The sequence below is a fragment of the Notolepis coatsorum genome (assembly GCF_963971535.1).
Source record: "Notolepis coatsorum genome assembly, chromosome: 15".
In the NCBI taxonomy this organism is placed as follows: domain Eukaryota; kingdom Metazoa; phylum Chordata; class Actinopteri; order Aulopiformes; family Paralepididae; genus Notolepis; species Notolepis coatsorum.
The window spans coordinates 11,854,645-11,872,577 of NC_140179.1; the positions used below are offsets into that span (position 1 = coordinate 11,854,645).

The window sequence follows — 17,933 nt, forward strand, 5'->3', positions numbered from 1 at the left end:
GGCTAACGGTGTGGCTGTTCCCTAACCCTAATGCATGCACAGAGAAGAAAAGGATACCGGTATGTAATCTGCTTGTCTAACTCCAGAATAGATGGCAAATAAGCCAATTTCCCAAAGAGTTGGCGTGTTCCTTTAAGAAAAAAAGAATTAAAGCATTTAGACTATATGGTCAAGAGTCTGTGTGGACGGACACCTACTCATCCACTACGGTCCTGTTTACGAGGATGTAAGGGAAGCACTTTTTAGTATGTTGATTTTCTTGAACTGGATGAATTATGAACCACTTGAGTTGTGCTTCAGGAAGGGAACTTCTTTTGTAGCCGATTTTATTTCTCAAGCTTAGGAGAGAAGACGGAACACTTTAAAACCGGGCTGTAATCTGTATTTATGTAAGCCGTATTTAGATAATAAAATGTAATGTAATAATAATAATGGAACATTGCAACAGTATGTTCACGAGGGTTGGGCACTTTGTGTGCATGACACGAAAATAAAATAATCAATCAATAGAACACTGCACTTCCGCGTTACTCATGGAGCTCATGGAGGAGAGAGAGCGGGGGGAGAAAATTAATGAATGTGGATGAGAGCCTTGACATTAAGTGGTTGTAGCTACGGCTGTGGGTGTGTTAATGTCAAGGCTCTCATCCACATTCATTGATTTTCTCCCCCCCCCCCGCTTCTCACTGCCATGATTTCAGAATACCGGAAGTGTTGCGGTGGTCTATGAAAATCTCCAAATTCCAAACTCATGGCACTGATATGTTACACCCCCCCCCCCCCCCCCATCGATCATCTGTGGAGGCTTTCAACTAGATGCTGGAACATTGCTGCAGGGATTTTCTCCCATTCAGCCACAAGAGCATTAGTGAGGTGATGTGAGGTGATGTGAGGGTGGTGTGGGGGGATGAGGCCTGATTGGCAGGCAGACTGCGATGGCGTTCCAAATTCATCCGAAAAGTGTTTGGCCGGGTTGAGGTCAGAACTCTGTGCGGGCCAGTTCTTCCACACTGATGTCGACCCATTTCTGTATTGAACTTTGCTTTGTGCACAGGGGGCAATGTTATGCTGAACCAGGAAATAGTAATCATGGGGCGCTCTAGTAGCACACCATGTATTGCGCTGCGTCCCCGGACCTGGCGTCCTTTGCCGAATGTCTCCCCCCCGCTCTGTCTCCCGTTCTTCCTCTCTCTCTCTACCGGACTGCCCGGTAGAACAAACAAATAAGAAAAATCTAACTCGTTGTTGGCGGCCATTGTGTTAAGGGGCGGGTGGATAAAACCTGAGATCCTACACACACTCAGGGCCTTTTGCCATCCAGTTGGATGGATCGTTTGTTTTTCCATTGTTGTGTGGGACTGTGTGTTCATCTTGTTCACACTGCTACTTAGTAGCTTCATTGTTTCCTTCCTGGTGTTTCCACCAGGTAAGGTTGTTTGTGTCTTGTGGCACTGTGTTTATTTTAATAGCTTTATTGTGTTTGTTTGTGCTGGGTGGTTTCCCAGTTTCCCAACCATGTGGGTTTTTGGATTGTGTCCTGTGACACTTGATAGCTTGTGTTTGTTTAGTGTTAACCCCTTTTGCCTAGTGTAGTTTGTCTCCTTGTATATCCCTGTTTGTTCTCGTTTACCTTATCCCTGTTGTTTGTGTGTTTACGGGTTTCATTCCCCTTTATGTTAATAAATATCATTTACTTTTGAAAACGCTTTATTATTTCCTCCTACTGGGACCTGGGCCCTATTCCCCGTACCTGGCTAACTGAGTTAGCCGGATAATTTTCAGCATAGCTTGACTTAAGCCAGACATTTCCATTCCCTGACGTCGGATTGTCTAAATCGCCATGGTAACAGATCAGAATGTTTGAACCTGCTCCAGAGCAGGGTTTAGTTCAGTTAGCTGGATAACCTGCATGGCCACACCCTCACAAAGAAATCCCAGCTCGCTTCCTGAAATAATTTTCACAGTCTAGATCCCATAATGCCATTCTGAATTATGTTTTTGTGCTTCGTTTGAAATGTAAAATAATAGGTCTACCTAAAATGCTGATAATAAATCATATTCAGCCTATGAATTTACTTTGTCCTATATAATGCACGTCATATTGATACGGATACGGCGCTCGCGACACACAGTTATTTTAATAACGGACTAAACGGATCATTGCTAATGTGAATCCCGCTGGGATATTTTTAATGAATGAAATCGGGTGTTTGGCTCTGATTAGTTTAATATTCTTCGCTGTGTATTTGCTTAACGGAGCACCCAGATGCGTTTCATTCAAGCAATATGAAGCGTCTATGCGCGGATTGTGGATATGAATTATGAGGAATCTGAATCTGTGGAGTATTTAATTGTATCACTGTCACTGTGACAGTGTCACACGTTATTGTGATATTGTAACTGGGATTAAAATATATGAGGAGATGCGCTGTTTGATGGATTTGATGACGTGACGTGACTTGATAAATTGAATGAGCCTTTGACGTTTTTGATGAATGAATTTGAGAAAATGCATTTATCTTTTCAAGCACCGTTATCTGATGATGAACATGAGGTGTCACTGGTATAAACCAAAGGGTAATCAATTCAATGCATGTATGGATTAGGTCCGAAACAGATTAAAACCTGATTAATAATGTAACTGCAAGCCTCCCTCCAAGCCTCTCTTTGGAAACCATGTATTTATATAGTACATAATACCTAAGCACATACAGTACAGATATCCTCATAATATAATTCGTATCAATTAGATATACTATTTGGGCTTGTCTTTATCCTTATTCTGAAAGAGTTGAACTAATTATTTTCGCTAGCAAGATCTCATTTGATTATTCATTCCATAAGCCTACTGCCAGCAGGCACGTTTAAAGAAATATAATCTGATTGATTGGGGTAATGAGGGACTTAAAATTTGCCTATAGATTATGCATTTAACTTGTCGGCGAGGCTATTGAGCCGTACTGCATTGTACCCATTCTGCAATCTGTTAATAAAGTTTTAAATCAATCAATCAATCAATGCCGTTAGAAAATCAGGATTTCTGCGATCGACACCTGCTGTCTTTTCAGCTGAGGCGGCCGCGCGCAATTATCCTGAGTCTCAAGTCTGGTTCGAATGAACGAGACTGAATCAGCGTTCGAGGAACAGGAAAATCCCGGATTCAAACATCGGGTTAATTGAATCTGGATAATGGGACTTTTGATCGACTTAGTTGAACCAGGTACGGGGAATAGGGCCCTGTGCTAAAAGCACTCGCTGAACGGGTTGGCTTCACAACAACCCGGTTCAGGTACATTTATATTATTTATAGACCTTTGTATGTGACAATATCCCTTACCTACTAGTTATGCTGCTGGCTAGTATGGCTTACTACCATAGTGTCTTTATACCTGTATCACTGTACATATTAATACTACAACTCTGTACCTACATCTGATTAGCACTATTACTCAGTAGTAAAGAAGAAGTAAGAGTAGTAGTAATATATTGTATACCCAGTTTAATCACCTGTACATTGTACAGTATATTACTGTTGCACTTTATGGCTACATAATTACACTCTGGTTGGATGTCAAACTTATTTTCGTTGTACTGTACTTGTGCTGTATAATGACATTAATACATCATTAATCTAATCTAATCTAAAGGGCCTTCCCCCCAAACTGTTGCCACGCGGTTGGAAGCACAGTCTAGAACGTCATTGTATGCTACAATGTTAAGATGTGCCTTCACAGGGGCCTAGCCTGAACCACGAATAACAGTCTTACTGTTGGTCATGAACTGTATATATTATCATTAAAACATGATAGACTATTTATTTATTTATTACAGGGGTGTAAAGTACTTGAGTAATTGTACTTCGTTACAATACTTAAAGGGGAACTATCTTATAAATGGCCTTTTTGAGTGTTTAGCATTGTTTCCTAGCTATGTGAACTTATATTAATATGATCTATGTCTCAAAATTCTCATATTGGCGCATTCTTCCAATTCTCCTCTCACAATATTCACCCTCACTGAACTGAGTCATTTGAAAATGTGCCCTATATGTGATGTCATAAAGACACCGCTGCATGTTAATGTTCAGGCGAACCAGAACGCGCAGTGGTTTAGGAGCCCAGGCTCAAAACAGCTCGAGATCTTGAGGTAGAAAAATGCTGTTTTTGAGGACTTGATTAGAAATACAAAACAATGAATAAAAAAAATATATATATTACAGAGGTGTTCCATAGACTCACAGGAATTGTGTAAAAGTGCCCAAATAGTGAAAGAAATAGTAAAATAGTTCCCCTTTAAGTACTGCTTTTGGGGATTTGTACTTTACTCGAGTATTATTAGGTTTGTATAGTTGTACTTTTACTCAATTACATTTCAGAGGAAAAAAAACTTACTTTTTACTCCTTACATTTAAAATGCAGACCTACAAAGTACAAATCTCACAGGTTCAACTATTTTAATTAGTATATGTGTTTCTCTGGCCGAACTAACGTTAACGCTATTAATCCTGCGGCTGCACTTTATTTAAAAAAAAAGCCAATCAAATCCCCATCAATGGAAAATGTATTTTACATATAGACATATACACTGGTAATCGCGATGGCGATGCGATCACTTGGGATTATTCTTTTTGGAATACCTTATGGCTAAGGTAAGGTATATTCTATGGCTATTTTACCGAACTTGAAACGTGTTTTTCTAACGATCACAGTTCTGTGTTTAACCAGACGTAAAACATGCGCGGCAAACACGATAATTCTTTTTTGTTAAAACGACCTATGTACATATACCTTTGATTTGGGAGTATTCAGGGTTTCAGGGAATCAACCAGAACGATTCGGGCTTATTGCACATAACGCATTTTATCTCGCAATCTATGAAAAAAGACTGAATTATCTCAAATGCGCGATGTTTAGCATGTAATAAACTACAGTGTGTAGAAACAAACTATTTCTTCCATGTTGCACTACAAGTAGTGTCTGTCAAATGAGCCACACCATTGTTTCCACAGCTATAATACAGAACACACACACAGCCCTGCAAACATCGTGAAACACCGGGGAAACGGCTATTTTAAGCAGGCCATCTAGCGGTAGAGATGAGCGGTAAGCATGGCTGTGAAAGAGTTAATGAATTGAGTCACAAAAGCAATTCTGAAGGATCCCTATAGGTGTAATAAGAACATGCTTACCCCTTTTGAAGATTACCGACAGTTGTCCTTCCAAAATTGTACGGGTCATTGCCTAAAAAGAAACAAACAGTTGTTTTTTTCAATTATCTGGGGAGGTTTATCGTGGGAAAATCAACTTTAAGCCTGGGCGTTCCACTTTAAGCCTGGGCGTTCCACTTTAAGCCTGGGCGTTCCACTTTAAGCCTGGGCATTTGCATATTGCCACCTGCTTGTGTGCAGACCATTAGCATTTTTCATTGATTATCATCATCAACCTTTATTTATACTCGAGACTTTAAAGACATTTCAATGCACACATGTCTACAATATAACAATAATAAATATGAATAACTATCTATATAGTATAACATGAACATAGGCATAAAATCAGCACACAGATTGACAGAATAAAAAACAATGCATAAATTGCAGACATAATAGGTATAAAAGACAATAAAAGTAGTGCAATGTAAACATGCAGACTTAATGGCATAAAATAAGTACAATGTCGCTCAAAGGCATGTGACCCCCCCCCCCCCCCCCCCCAGAACAGTCAGTCCCCCCAAACACCCCACACATCAATCCCCATCCAAGACACCCCCCCCCCCCGATAAAACACGTGACCGAAGGAAAAACACAAACAGCCCGCGCGCCACTCACACCGACGGGAATGCCACCCCTGCGGGCCGCGCCATCCCCCCCCCCCGGTCCCGGTGCCCCCACCACCACGAGGAAAACCAGCGAATCTCACATCCCCACCGCCAAACTCCAGAGGAATGACAGCAAGTGACAGTTACAGAGCAGTGCCCAGGTGCAGCGCTGGTCTCTCTCCACTATGTGCCGATATTATATTGATATGCACTATGCACTATTCTTTAACAACAAAATAACCTTGATCAGGGCCAGCATTACTCATGATGGAAATAAAGTTGATTGCGGCAAACCGTGCAATGTAACCATGAGAAGTTTCACATGCATCACATTAGATGTACTCTGCAAAACTGTCTCAGAATGTAACTCCTCCACCTCAGACATTGACCCTATACCTACAGCTTTCTTCAAACGGGTATTTAATAGTGTTTCAAGCCCTGTGCTAGATATCATAAACACTTCCCTTAGGACTGGTATTTTCCCGGATGCCTTTAAAACAGCAGTTGTAAAGCCATTACTAAAAAAACCTAACTTGGATAGTAATGAAATGGCAAATTATCGTCCAATATCCAACCTACCATTCATTAGTAAAGTACTTGAAAAGATAGTTTCAGTTCAAATAAATTCCTTTCTTGAAGAAAACAACATCTTAGAAGAATTTCAGTCAGGATTCAGAAAATATCATAGCACTGAAACTGCCCTCACCAAAATAATCAGTGACCTCAGACTAAACTCTGACGAGAATAAGATCTCCATCCTTATCCTGTTAGATCTCAGTGCAGCATTTGATACAATCGATCACGATATTCTAATCGATCGTCTTGAAAACCATGTCGGTTTCTCAGACCATGTGCTGGGCTGGTTTAAAACATACATCAGATGGAGGAAATTCTATGTTAAACTAGGAGATCACATGTCTGATATATACGACAACAACTATGGAGTTGCACAAGGGAGTTGCTTAGGTCCTTTACTCTTCTCCCTTTACATGTTACCGCTGGGTGATATCATCAGAGAACATAATGTAGATTTCCATAGCTATGCGGATGATACACAACTGTACATATCTGCTGAACCAAATGATACAGCGATTAGCTCCATTACAGACTGCTTACTGGCAATAAATAAATGGATGAGTAAGAACTTCCTGAAACTAAACGAGAACAAAACTGAAATTCTAATTATCGGCTCCAAAACTAAAAAAGAAACATTAATAAAGAACCTGGGGGGACTAACCCCTTGGATCAAATCTGAGGTCACTAGTCTTGGGGTTATCATAGATTCAGAACTGAACTTCAATTCTCATATTAGCAAAGTGACGAAAACATCGTTCTTCCATCTCAGAAATATAGCAAAAGTACGACCATTTATTAATCAGAACGATGCTGAGAAGCTAATTCATGCATTCATATCTAGCCGGTTAGACTACTGTAATGCACTTCTCACAGGTCTCCCTAAGAAAACCACAGAGAGGCTTCAGCTAATCCAAAACTCTGCAGCCCGACTGCTAACTAGAACCAAAAGGAGAGAGCACATTAGTCCAGTCCTAGCCGCTTTACACTGGCTTCCTGTAACATTTAGAATTGACTTTAAGGTCCTTCTCCTTACATACAAAGCTCTAAATGGACAGGGACCTAGCTACATCGCCAACACTCTAATAAATTACACACCAGCAAGAACACTGCGATCATCAGCTGCTGGACTACTAGAGGCTCCCAGAAGCAGTCAAAAGAGGATCGGTAATGCAGCCTTTATCAACTATGCCCCAAAACTATGGAACAAACTACCCCAAAACATCAGGGAAGCCAACTCGCTAGACATCTTTAAAAGACAGCTTAAAACCTATCTCTTTGCTCAGGCATTTCACTGATAGATATCTGCTACCACCTAGTGGCAAGAGGAAACATCAGGGATATCCTGACACAACTTGTATTTATTCTTACCCTGCCTACTCTTTTACACTGCCTATCAAATTCATGTGTCGGTTATTGCACTTTTTACTTCTTACTGATGACTATTTTTAAACTGAATCATTTTAAACTATTCTTATTATTTGCTAGATCCAAATGTGAAACACTGATTATTTATGACTATTTTTAAACTGAATCATTTTATTCTTATTATTTGCTAGATCCAAATGTGAAACACTGATTATTTGTTCATGAATTACAGGAGTATTACTGAATAGAGAGCCTATTAGGATGCTAGATCCTAATGTGAAACACTGTGATTTGCCATATCTTGCTATGCTCGCTCATGCCTGTATTTTTTATGTCCGTTCTATTTTATAATTTTTTGACTATTTTTAAACTGAATCATTTTAAACTATTTTTACTATTTGTGTTACTGAAAACTGTAAGCGGAGAGCCTATTGGGATGCTAGATCCTAATGTGAAACACTGTGATTCTACCTGTCGATCTTTTTATGCTCGCTTATGCCTGTATTTTTTGCTGTTGTGAAGCACTTTGAACTGCAACCTCTGTATGAAAAGTGCTATACAAATAAAGTTATTATTATTATATAGTGACAGTATCCATATAAAAAATTTATATATATATATATATATATTATTTTTTTTATTGTACTGCAATAACCATGTGAACAGACTGAAAATGTTATCTTATTAGATAAAACAGATGATGTATACCGGTATATATATTTTAAGGCTGTCAAAGTTAACGCGTTATCGCCCGATTCTATTAACGCCACTATTTCTTTTAACTCACGATTAACTTTTAAAAAGAAAGATTTTTTTTTTACTTTTTTTTATTAGACTTCACTCAGGTGTATTATTGATGCTCTCATTGATACTATGTTTGTTTCTGAAGTGTGTGTGTGTGTGTGTGTGTGTGTGTGTGATATAGAGAGAGAGGGGGGTGAGAGAGATGAGGAAGGGGAAAGAGAGCTGGGAGAGTGTGTGTGAGAGAGAGAGAGAGGGGGGGGTGTGATTACTCAGCCCTTGTGTGAGTGAATGTAACAAGTTCCTAACGTTTTCTTTCCCCTATTATTTCATGCACTCTTTATTCATTGTTTTAAATTATTATTTTCTTTCAAGTTATTTTGTGCATCACTCTGTTTTGAATTTGATGCAAATTTGCAATGCATGAGGGTCATCCTTTTGTGTTAAATGGCTGCATAAAGCAAGCATTTGTTGACTCGCATGTTGATAAGAGTATTAAAACTTGGAACTTGAAAAAGATCTGTTTAAGGTCAAAAAAGAAATAAAAATGCGATTAATTTGCGATTAATCGCGAGTTAACTATGGACAATCATGCGATTAATCGAGTTAAATATTTTAATCGATTGACAGCACTAATATATTTATGTTAACGTTTTACGTTGGGGACATAATTCGCAGTTGATAAAAGGTAATAAATCCCAATAAATCCCAATATTGTAATATTATAATATCGTGACCGATCACAGTTTCATCCCGGGAGCCGCTATGCCCAGAATGCAACATCGCAAATTAGGAGGAGAAATGTTTCTTCATCAAAGTCATTCATTCCGTGACGAAAGTGTAGCTGACTAGCTCTAAGACGTGTTGTTATTACACAGATCTTGGACAGAGATCTTAAAATCTTAAAAAAAAAAAAAAAACAGCGATTAGAGGGGGAAGTTGCAGAAGGAAATGGTCTGTGCCAATGGGAGGCATCCAGACGGGGTGAACATCCTGTGAGTCAAGACCATAGCGCCGACTGTCCACTGCAGGACATACTGTAGTTACTAACCAATCACATTGGGATGGGTGTCAGTCAACACCAATAGAATGTCCTGGGGAGGGGGTTGTTTTGAGTTACAATATCTTTATTTGCAAAGTACTTTTATTTTGAATATATTAGGACATTGTGATTTCATCACCTCAAAAGCCCTGTTGCTTTTTAAAATACGGGGCTTCCAGGCAAGCAGTGGTTCGGAAAAAAATAGTTCCAAGTATATCTGCTTAGAAAACGAAAATGTAACAAGTAACATGTTTACAGGAAGGTTTTGGAGTTGTATTTGGAGTGTATTTCGTGACTGTTGGGAACTAGGCTACACAGGCACACCTACTTCCAGTGAATGACGCTAAGCTAGGCTAACGGTGCGGCTGTTCCCTAAGCCTAATGCACGCACAGAGAAGAAAAGGGTATGCATCTGCTCGTCTACCTCCAGGGTAGATGGCAAATAAGCTAATTTCCCAAAAAGATGTGTTTAGTGAATAAAGTGATGACGTTTCTGGGTCCTTGTGTCTGTATGGGTCCCGCTCACCCAGCAGGTCTCCTGACAGGTTCACAGGGAGGATGATGGCCACGGAGGTGACAGTGATGAGCACCAGCAGGGTGATCAGGTGCCGCTGGAACGACAGGTAGTGGACCGCGTCGATGCCACACCTGGCCTTCACTATCTCCTCACTGTGGAATCAAAAGGACACAACTTGTTGGCAAGTGACCCAGAGTATGTTGGGTTATAGACCACCAAGTGACCCAGAGTATGTTGGGTTATAGACCACCGCAAGTGACCCAGAGTATGTTGGGTTATAGACCACCGCAAGTGACCCAGAGTATGTTGGGTTATAGACCCCACCGCAACACTTCCGGGATTCTGAAATCATGGAGGAGAGAGAGCGGGGGGGAGGAAATGAATGAATGTGGATGAGCGCCTTGACATTAAGTGGTTGTAGCTACGGCCGTGGGGGCGCTGGAGACATGATCCGATAGACTTTTATATACGCCCGAGTCTCCTGAACACGGAGCGACCAATCCCAAGTTGATCGACACTTTCTCGGCCGAGCTATAGTCGCTTTTTCGCACCTACTCCCGAACTACGCATGCGCAGATTGCCCAGTCTAGGTCTATCAATCTGCGTATGCGTAGTTCGGGAGTAGGCGCGGGAAAGCGCCTATACATAGCTCGGCCGAGAAAGTGTCGATCGACTTGGGATTACCGGTAGTCTCTCCGTGTTCAGGAGACTCGGGCGTATATAAAAGTCTATTGGGTCATGTCTCCAGCGCCCACACAGCCGTAGCTACAGCCACTTAATGTCAAGGCTCTCATCCACATTCATTAATTTTCTCCCCCCGCTCTCTCTCCCATGAGCTCAATGTAATGCGGAAGTGCAGAGGTCTATAACACAACCAGAGCAATGTATGGTGAACAAGGCCAAGGCCCGATAACAAGACACAGATATTAAGATATTAAGAATCACTCACTCCATCTTGATGATGTACGGCAGCCAGGAGCACAACCCCTATTAGGATGAAAAGAGACACGGTGAGACGACGGCAGCTACAGCTTTATTTATTTATTACTCTGAAATCTTTTTAGCTGCTTTTGAAAAGTGACAAGATTGTATAACCTCTTCACCACTAAAGTCATATTAGTCTCACGACAAGTCAGTGGACGGAAATATTGGGTTTGGGTAACCACCCCCCCCCCCCCCCCCCCCCCCACCCCCCCAGGCCTCATTCAACATCTTGGAGAATGAGAGTCCCGATCACAGACTAGCTATAGCTTGCCAAGTGTGTGTAATAATAATCACATGACGTGACCAGTGATCCAATAATATCAGTACAGCCATTCTTAGGGGGAGTTATGAATAATATGAATACCCTTGTGATGAAGATGAAGATTTGAGATTAGCCACTCCCATTACCATTTCATGCTCGGGCTCCTCTGCGTTGCCAGATGACACGCGCCCATAGCGACGGTGTGACGACTCGTTGAACCTGACACACACACACACACACACACACACACACACACACACACACACACACACACACACACACACACACACACACACACACACACACACACACACAGTGAGGTGAGAATGATCCAGGAATCTCTCCTGACATTTATTTGATACTTTAAAAAAGTTTTTTTTCTTTTTTTACATAATCGAATTTCATTTTCATATTCGAAGCCCATGCCCATCGAACGAAGCTTCGAAGCTTTGAAGTATTTAAGACAGCCCTAGAATTAGCTTACCGTCTTCTCAAGAGAAAGACAAGAAGATAAGATACCAGTTTCCTCTCTGTGCGTTCAGTAGAAAGCCATCTGGCTGCACGTTAGCCTAGCTTAGCGCATGAATGGAAGCCGACAGTGCCGCTTAGCCTAGGCATTGTCCAACTAACACCTCTCCCGAAGGCTAACCGGTACTGTCCGCTTCCATTCATTGCGCTAAGCTAGGCTAACATGCAGCCAGATAGCTTTCTACTGAACGCACAGAGAGGAAACTGGTATCCATCTTCGTGTCTCTCTCTGGAGAAGACAATAAGCGAATTTCCCAAAATGTTGGCGTGTTCCTTTAACTATTCTGATACATGCCTCGTCAGAGTAACAGCTGTTAAAGGCCCAATTAGTGATCCAAACATAAGCAAATGCGAAGCCCCACTACCAAAAATAAGAAACAGGAATGGGGGCTTTCTTTGCATATTCTGCTTGATTGATTGAGTTCTTGATACAAGGACTAACATTTGATAACAGGTAAATATGAGTTTTTAAAATTGTATTTCCGGTATTCTGTCGCTGTAAAAGGTTTGTATGTAAAGTCATCATTTATTTGGATATGTTTAGTCATTTAATTGTTTTTAATGATTTTCATATTGCATCACGCAAAAGGGGTAATTTTTGCACAATTAAATTCATTCACAGGACAACAATGTGGCAAGGTCAGCTTTACACTGTATTATACAACGGCATGCAAATTTCTCGATTCTGATTGGCTGAAACAGTCATTTTACACGTCTTTATTGGCAACAATCCACGCTGCTGGCCCAGGACCCGCCCACAACCGACCCACATCACATCACTCCGCCGGATCACAAGAAGGTGGCCAATAATATTTACAAATGGATATGTTAATGGCGACTAAACGACTAAATATGAAGCGATTCTGTCAAGGGGAATGTGTTAGCCCTTTAAACAATGTTGGATGATGTAATTGATGGGTCTTGAGGCAATCTAGAACAAAAGAAAAATCGCGGTTTGATTGATAGATTAATTGATTGATTTAAATTTCTACTTCCTTCTTGCTACTGACTGCAGCGTTCTCTCTCACTGTCCGACGCTGGCGTACCCACAAACACACACACACACATACACACACACACACACACACACACACACATACACACACACACGCACACACACACTGTGACACACACACACACACACACACACGCACACACACACACACACACTCCTGTCTGCAACAGCGGGGGAGTCAGACTGAGAGAGAAGCAGCGCTGTTTTAAGTGAGCATGGTCTATTGAATTGATTGATTGGTTGATTGCTAATTTTATTACTGTACCCCTGGTTTCCAACTGGTTAAGTTTAGGCTAAAAGAAATAAATAAAAAAATAGGGCGAAGAAAACGTTTTTTTCCTATGCATTCCCTTAACAATTGTGTGTATTGAGCCGTACTGTATTGTACCCATTCTGCATCTGGTAATAAAATTTTCAATCAATCATTCCAATAATACACAGTTGGATGTGTTAGTTGGTTGGATGCACTTCAAGCTGCTTCCACATGAGGCAACTTCTCTCAATCATTCCAATAATACACAGTTGGATGTGTTAGTTTGGTTGGATGCACTTCAAGCTGCTTCCACATGGAGTTGTGGGAACTACTTTTTCTGGCGGATGGTTTTTTCAATAAATCTTCGATTAATGTGTGTTTATTGTATAGAAATAAGGTTGGATGAATCTGGCAGTTGTATAAAAGCTTTACACCACGTGCAGTCGTGATTTGTGACCAATAAACCATGCCTAGGGGGGTCTAACGACCCTCGGCTGCGCCTCGGGCCTAACAACCACCCCTAGGCATGGTTTATTGGTCACAAACCACTCCTGCGTGTGATGTAATGCTTAATTATTATTTATATAATATTTTATTATATAATAATATAACTTTTTTGTTTGTTTTAAACTAGGGATGTTCGATATTGGCTTTCTTTACCGATATCCGATATACCGATATTGTCCAACTCTTAATTTCCGATACCGATATCAACTGATACCGATATATGCAGAGTCCCCCCCCCCCAAAAAAACAGAATAATTCCAGGTAATTAACATTACATATCTCTTGTCGTTATATCAAAAAGCAGGGTAGCCGGACCAGCACTCACAGGTTCAATGTTTTTTAATGGCAGCCTGAATAAATTGCAGACATGTTTCGGACAATGTCCTTCTTCAGTGATATGGCTAGCAATGGAAATACATTCAAGATGGTAGTTAAATACACCTGGCAGGTAATTACAAGACATGACACGGCAGGAAATCTCCCTGCCAATCCTGTGTACAGTGCCAGGGCATGATTAAAGATAAATTTTTCGCACATCCTAAAACGGGGAAAAATATACCAGTCAAAGGACGGTTTACGTGTAATTCGTCTAATCTGGTGTATTTGCTAAAATGTCCTTGTAATTTTTCTTATGTGGGCAAAACAACGAGAGCCTTTAAATCAAGAATTAGTGAACACAAATGTGCTGTGAGAAATTCAGATGTCAAGTCGTCGTCAAGTCGTCGGTAGCTAGACATTTCTCTAAGTGTAAACATACCGTCAACGATCTCAAATATATGGGACTAGAGTTAGTACTCAGGCCAGCGCGAGGTGGAGACAGACACAAGTTGCTGTTGCAACGTGAATGTTATTATATCCACCTGTTCAATTGCATCGAACCTAGAGGAATGAATGAAGAGAACGTTTTAACCTGTTTCCTCTAACCTCCTTACACCTACAGTGTTATTTCTGGTTTTATTAAAGTTGTTGTTTAATGCTAAACTAGAGGCAAGTTTCACAAGGATGCCCAATGTATAATTTGAAACTATTTAATTAAATATGTAAAGTGGCTCAATTAGCCCTAGAAATTAATGGGCATGTTATATGTTATCAAGTTTCTGGTAATTTTGTTTTGTTTTGTATTGTTTATAATATAGATTGGTGTTAGATATAGATATATCTACCGTATATATATATGTATAATTTATGATTGGACTCTACTTTGATAGGTCATTCCTTTGGTCACATTGCACCGGCACACCTGCGTTGTGATGTCATTTCCTGCCGTGTCATGTCTTGTAATTACCTGCCAGGTGTATTTAACTACCATCTTGAATGTATTTCCATTGCTAGCCATATCACTGAAGAAGGACATTGTCCGAAACATGTCTGCTATTTATTCAGGTTGCCATTAAAAAACATTGAACCTGTGAGTGCTGGTCCGGCTACCCTGCTTTTTGATATACTGAACTTTATGGGATTGCAGCACCCAGTGTGAGAACTTGTGAGCGCGGTCTAACTTGACTATATATATCTCTTGTCGTGGAATTAACACAACATTATGCATACTTTTGACAATAAATAAAATAAGTGTTTTCTTACTTGCCTGGGTAAATAAAGGTTAAATAAATGTGAAAAATAAAAAATAAATTTTTTTAACTGATACCGATCATTTCCGATATTACATTTTAATGCCAATATCGGCCGATAATATCGGTAGGCCGATAATATCGGACATCTCTATTTTAAACCTTTTTATTTTGCCTTTTGCTGTGAAGTACCTTGAGATCTCAATGAGTTTAAAGTGTGCTATATAAATGAAATGTATTATTATTATTATTATTATTATTATTATTATATCTTCTGATTAAATAGACAGAGAAATCGAGAGAAAATCATATGCCCATTATATTTTCTTCAGCTGGTGATAACAGGACAGGTGTGAAACTGACCCCCCCTCGCTGTCGGAGACCAGCGCCAGGCGTCCATAGTCCCACACTGTCCGCCGGATGATGGAGAAGAGGGCCAGCAACACCTGTGATCGGAGGGAAACAAGAGAACCAATGAGCCATCACTTCCTATATCAAGACTGACCAGTCAACAGGCTTACCTGATGACTTGCAATGAATCAGTAGGGTGTGGGTATCAAACAAGAAAGACTGTCAGGCTTTAAAACTGTGTAAGACCCAGGCCTAGAACTGCACCCTGAGAGGGAGGTTTGCCCTGAGTGGGAGGTTCGAAGGGTCAAAGTGGGTATCAAACAGGAGGGAAGACTGTCAGGTTTTAAACTGTGGATACCAAACAGAGAAGGAAAAGACGACTTTAAACTGTTGAACAGTAATCCAGAACTATTTTATTGCACTGTTAAAAAAAGAACTGATTTTATATGTCTGCACTTTATGTGCTCATTTCATGTCTATTATATTCTACTATAATATATATTCTATCTTACTCTTTTTATTATTGTCTATTTTTAAAACTGAATCAAACCATAAACAAGGTGGCCTGTTGGGATGTTAGATCCTAATGTGAAAAACTGTGATTTTATATGTCTGCACTTTGTGCTCATTTTCCTGTCTTTTTGCTGTTGTGAAGCACTTTGAGCTGCAGTTTCTGTATGAAAGGTGCTATACAAATAAAGTTGTATTATTATTACTATAGTACATAACATGACACAACATAACATAACATAACCAACACAACATAAGATGACATAACCAACACAACATAACATAACCAACATAACATAACATAACCAACACAACATAACCAACACAACAGAAGCCATTTGGAGGAGAGAGAGAGAACATAAATGGGTGATCCCGGTGGGAATTGAACCCCTAACCCAGGCAGTGTTAGTGCTCACTGAGCTGCCCAGGATATGACTCCTCAGTCTGAACAGTGACTGTATCGCATGCATGATTGCACAACGAGACATGTAGTGAAATGAAGGTGGCCATGATGCCCGGCTTGATTGTGCAAAAAATACAAATAATAATAGAATAAAATAGAATAGATAATAAAATAGACATGATAAAAAGGACTAAGATAAAATACAATACAATTCTAAGCTTACGAATGAAAGGTAATGAGTCCTATATACACTACTATACAATATACAGTTATACTTATATAACTATACAAAAACATAGTTATGTTTTTTAATGTTACCTTTTTTGTGTTTAAAGTGACCTGTAGTGTGTTTGTGTGTGAGAGAGTGCAGGATGTGTGGTGTTATCTTACACATGGAAAGTACAGTAGAAATATACTTGCGGTAGAAAAAAACAAAGCAGAGGGGAATAAAACATACAAACAGCAGGCTTTACTACACGTATACTCTCTCTCTCTCTCCCTCATCTGGTTTAATCATAAATCTTTACTAGAGAGCCAGCCTAGGGTTGCAAAAAGATAAGAGGCCTCTCTCCCTCTGTGCCTCGCTGTTCTGCTGTGTGTGTGTGTGTCTCTTGGCTGTCGCACAACTGCACATGGGGGCATTTCAGTCAGAAGGAACATCTGTGACTTGCCAATGTGACATATCATTTGTAGGCAAAAAAGTTGAAGGTGTGATCTGTGACTGTGCTATTATTTTTCCATTATTGCTCAGATATTAACTGGCTAAGCAGAGGGACATCTTTGGCTAGATTCAAATGTTTGAACACATTTTTGCTTCTGAAATAAGAGATTTTTTGTGTTGCACAGTGACTTCTTAAATGTCAAATAAACATCTTTCTTGATCACTGAGAATTTGCATTTCTCCTTCATCCTGAATATGAAAATGAAGTAGCCACTATTTAATTTGTAGAATATTTTGCAATGAGCTAATACATTGGGGTCTAATAAGTAGGCTAGTCGAGCAAGTGCCATCTGTATTTTAAAAAGGTCCCATACATTTAATTATTTTATATATAATACATTATGCTTTTCTCCCCATATAGTCAGAATTTACACTTTATTATTAATAGAAAAATATGGACCTATTCTATGTTTGCATTATACCTATTATTCAGCCTTAGCCTATGACTTATAAGACGGTGTTGTTCGCTTGGCTGGCGATGGTAGATCTATCCAGCCTCTTGAAATGGTAAAGTAGATCTCCGCCTGGATGACGACCAACCACCTCAAACTGAACCTAAGCAAAACAGAGTTGCTTCACCTGCCGGCCAAATCCTCCCCCCTGACCGACCTTTCCATCACAGTGGAGAATGTAGCTGTGGCTTCGTCCCCAACCGCCAAGAACCTAGGTGTTGTCCTTGACGACCGGACGACCTGCAGATTCCTCCTGAGCAACGTCAGAAGGATCCGCCCCCCTTCTGACAAAAGAAGCCACCCAACTCCTCGTCCAATCAA

General features: G+C 40.2%; 1 protein-coding gene across 1 annotated transcript in view; it reads right to left on the bottom strand.

Moving 5' to 3' along the window:
• tmem63a (transmembrane protein 63A) overlaps window positions 1-17,933 on the bottom strand; it is a 78,204-nt gene that overhangs the window by 52,375 nt on the left and 7,896 nt on the right. The window contains exons 3-7 of the mRNA XM_084330594.1: window positions 15,539-15,621; window positions 11,451-11,523; window positions 11,008-11,045; window positions 10,068-10,210; window positions 5,189-5,240 (exon numbers count right to left, since the gene is read on the bottom strand). Of these exons, the coding sequence (XP_084186720.1) occupies window positions 5,189-5,240; window positions 10,068-10,210; window positions 11,008-11,045; window positions 11,451-11,523; window positions 15,539-15,621 (389 nt within the window). The remainder of the gene's footprint in view (window positions 1-5,188; window positions 5,241-10,067; window positions 10,211-11,007; window positions 11,046-11,450; window positions 11,524-15,538; window positions 15,622-17,933) is intronic.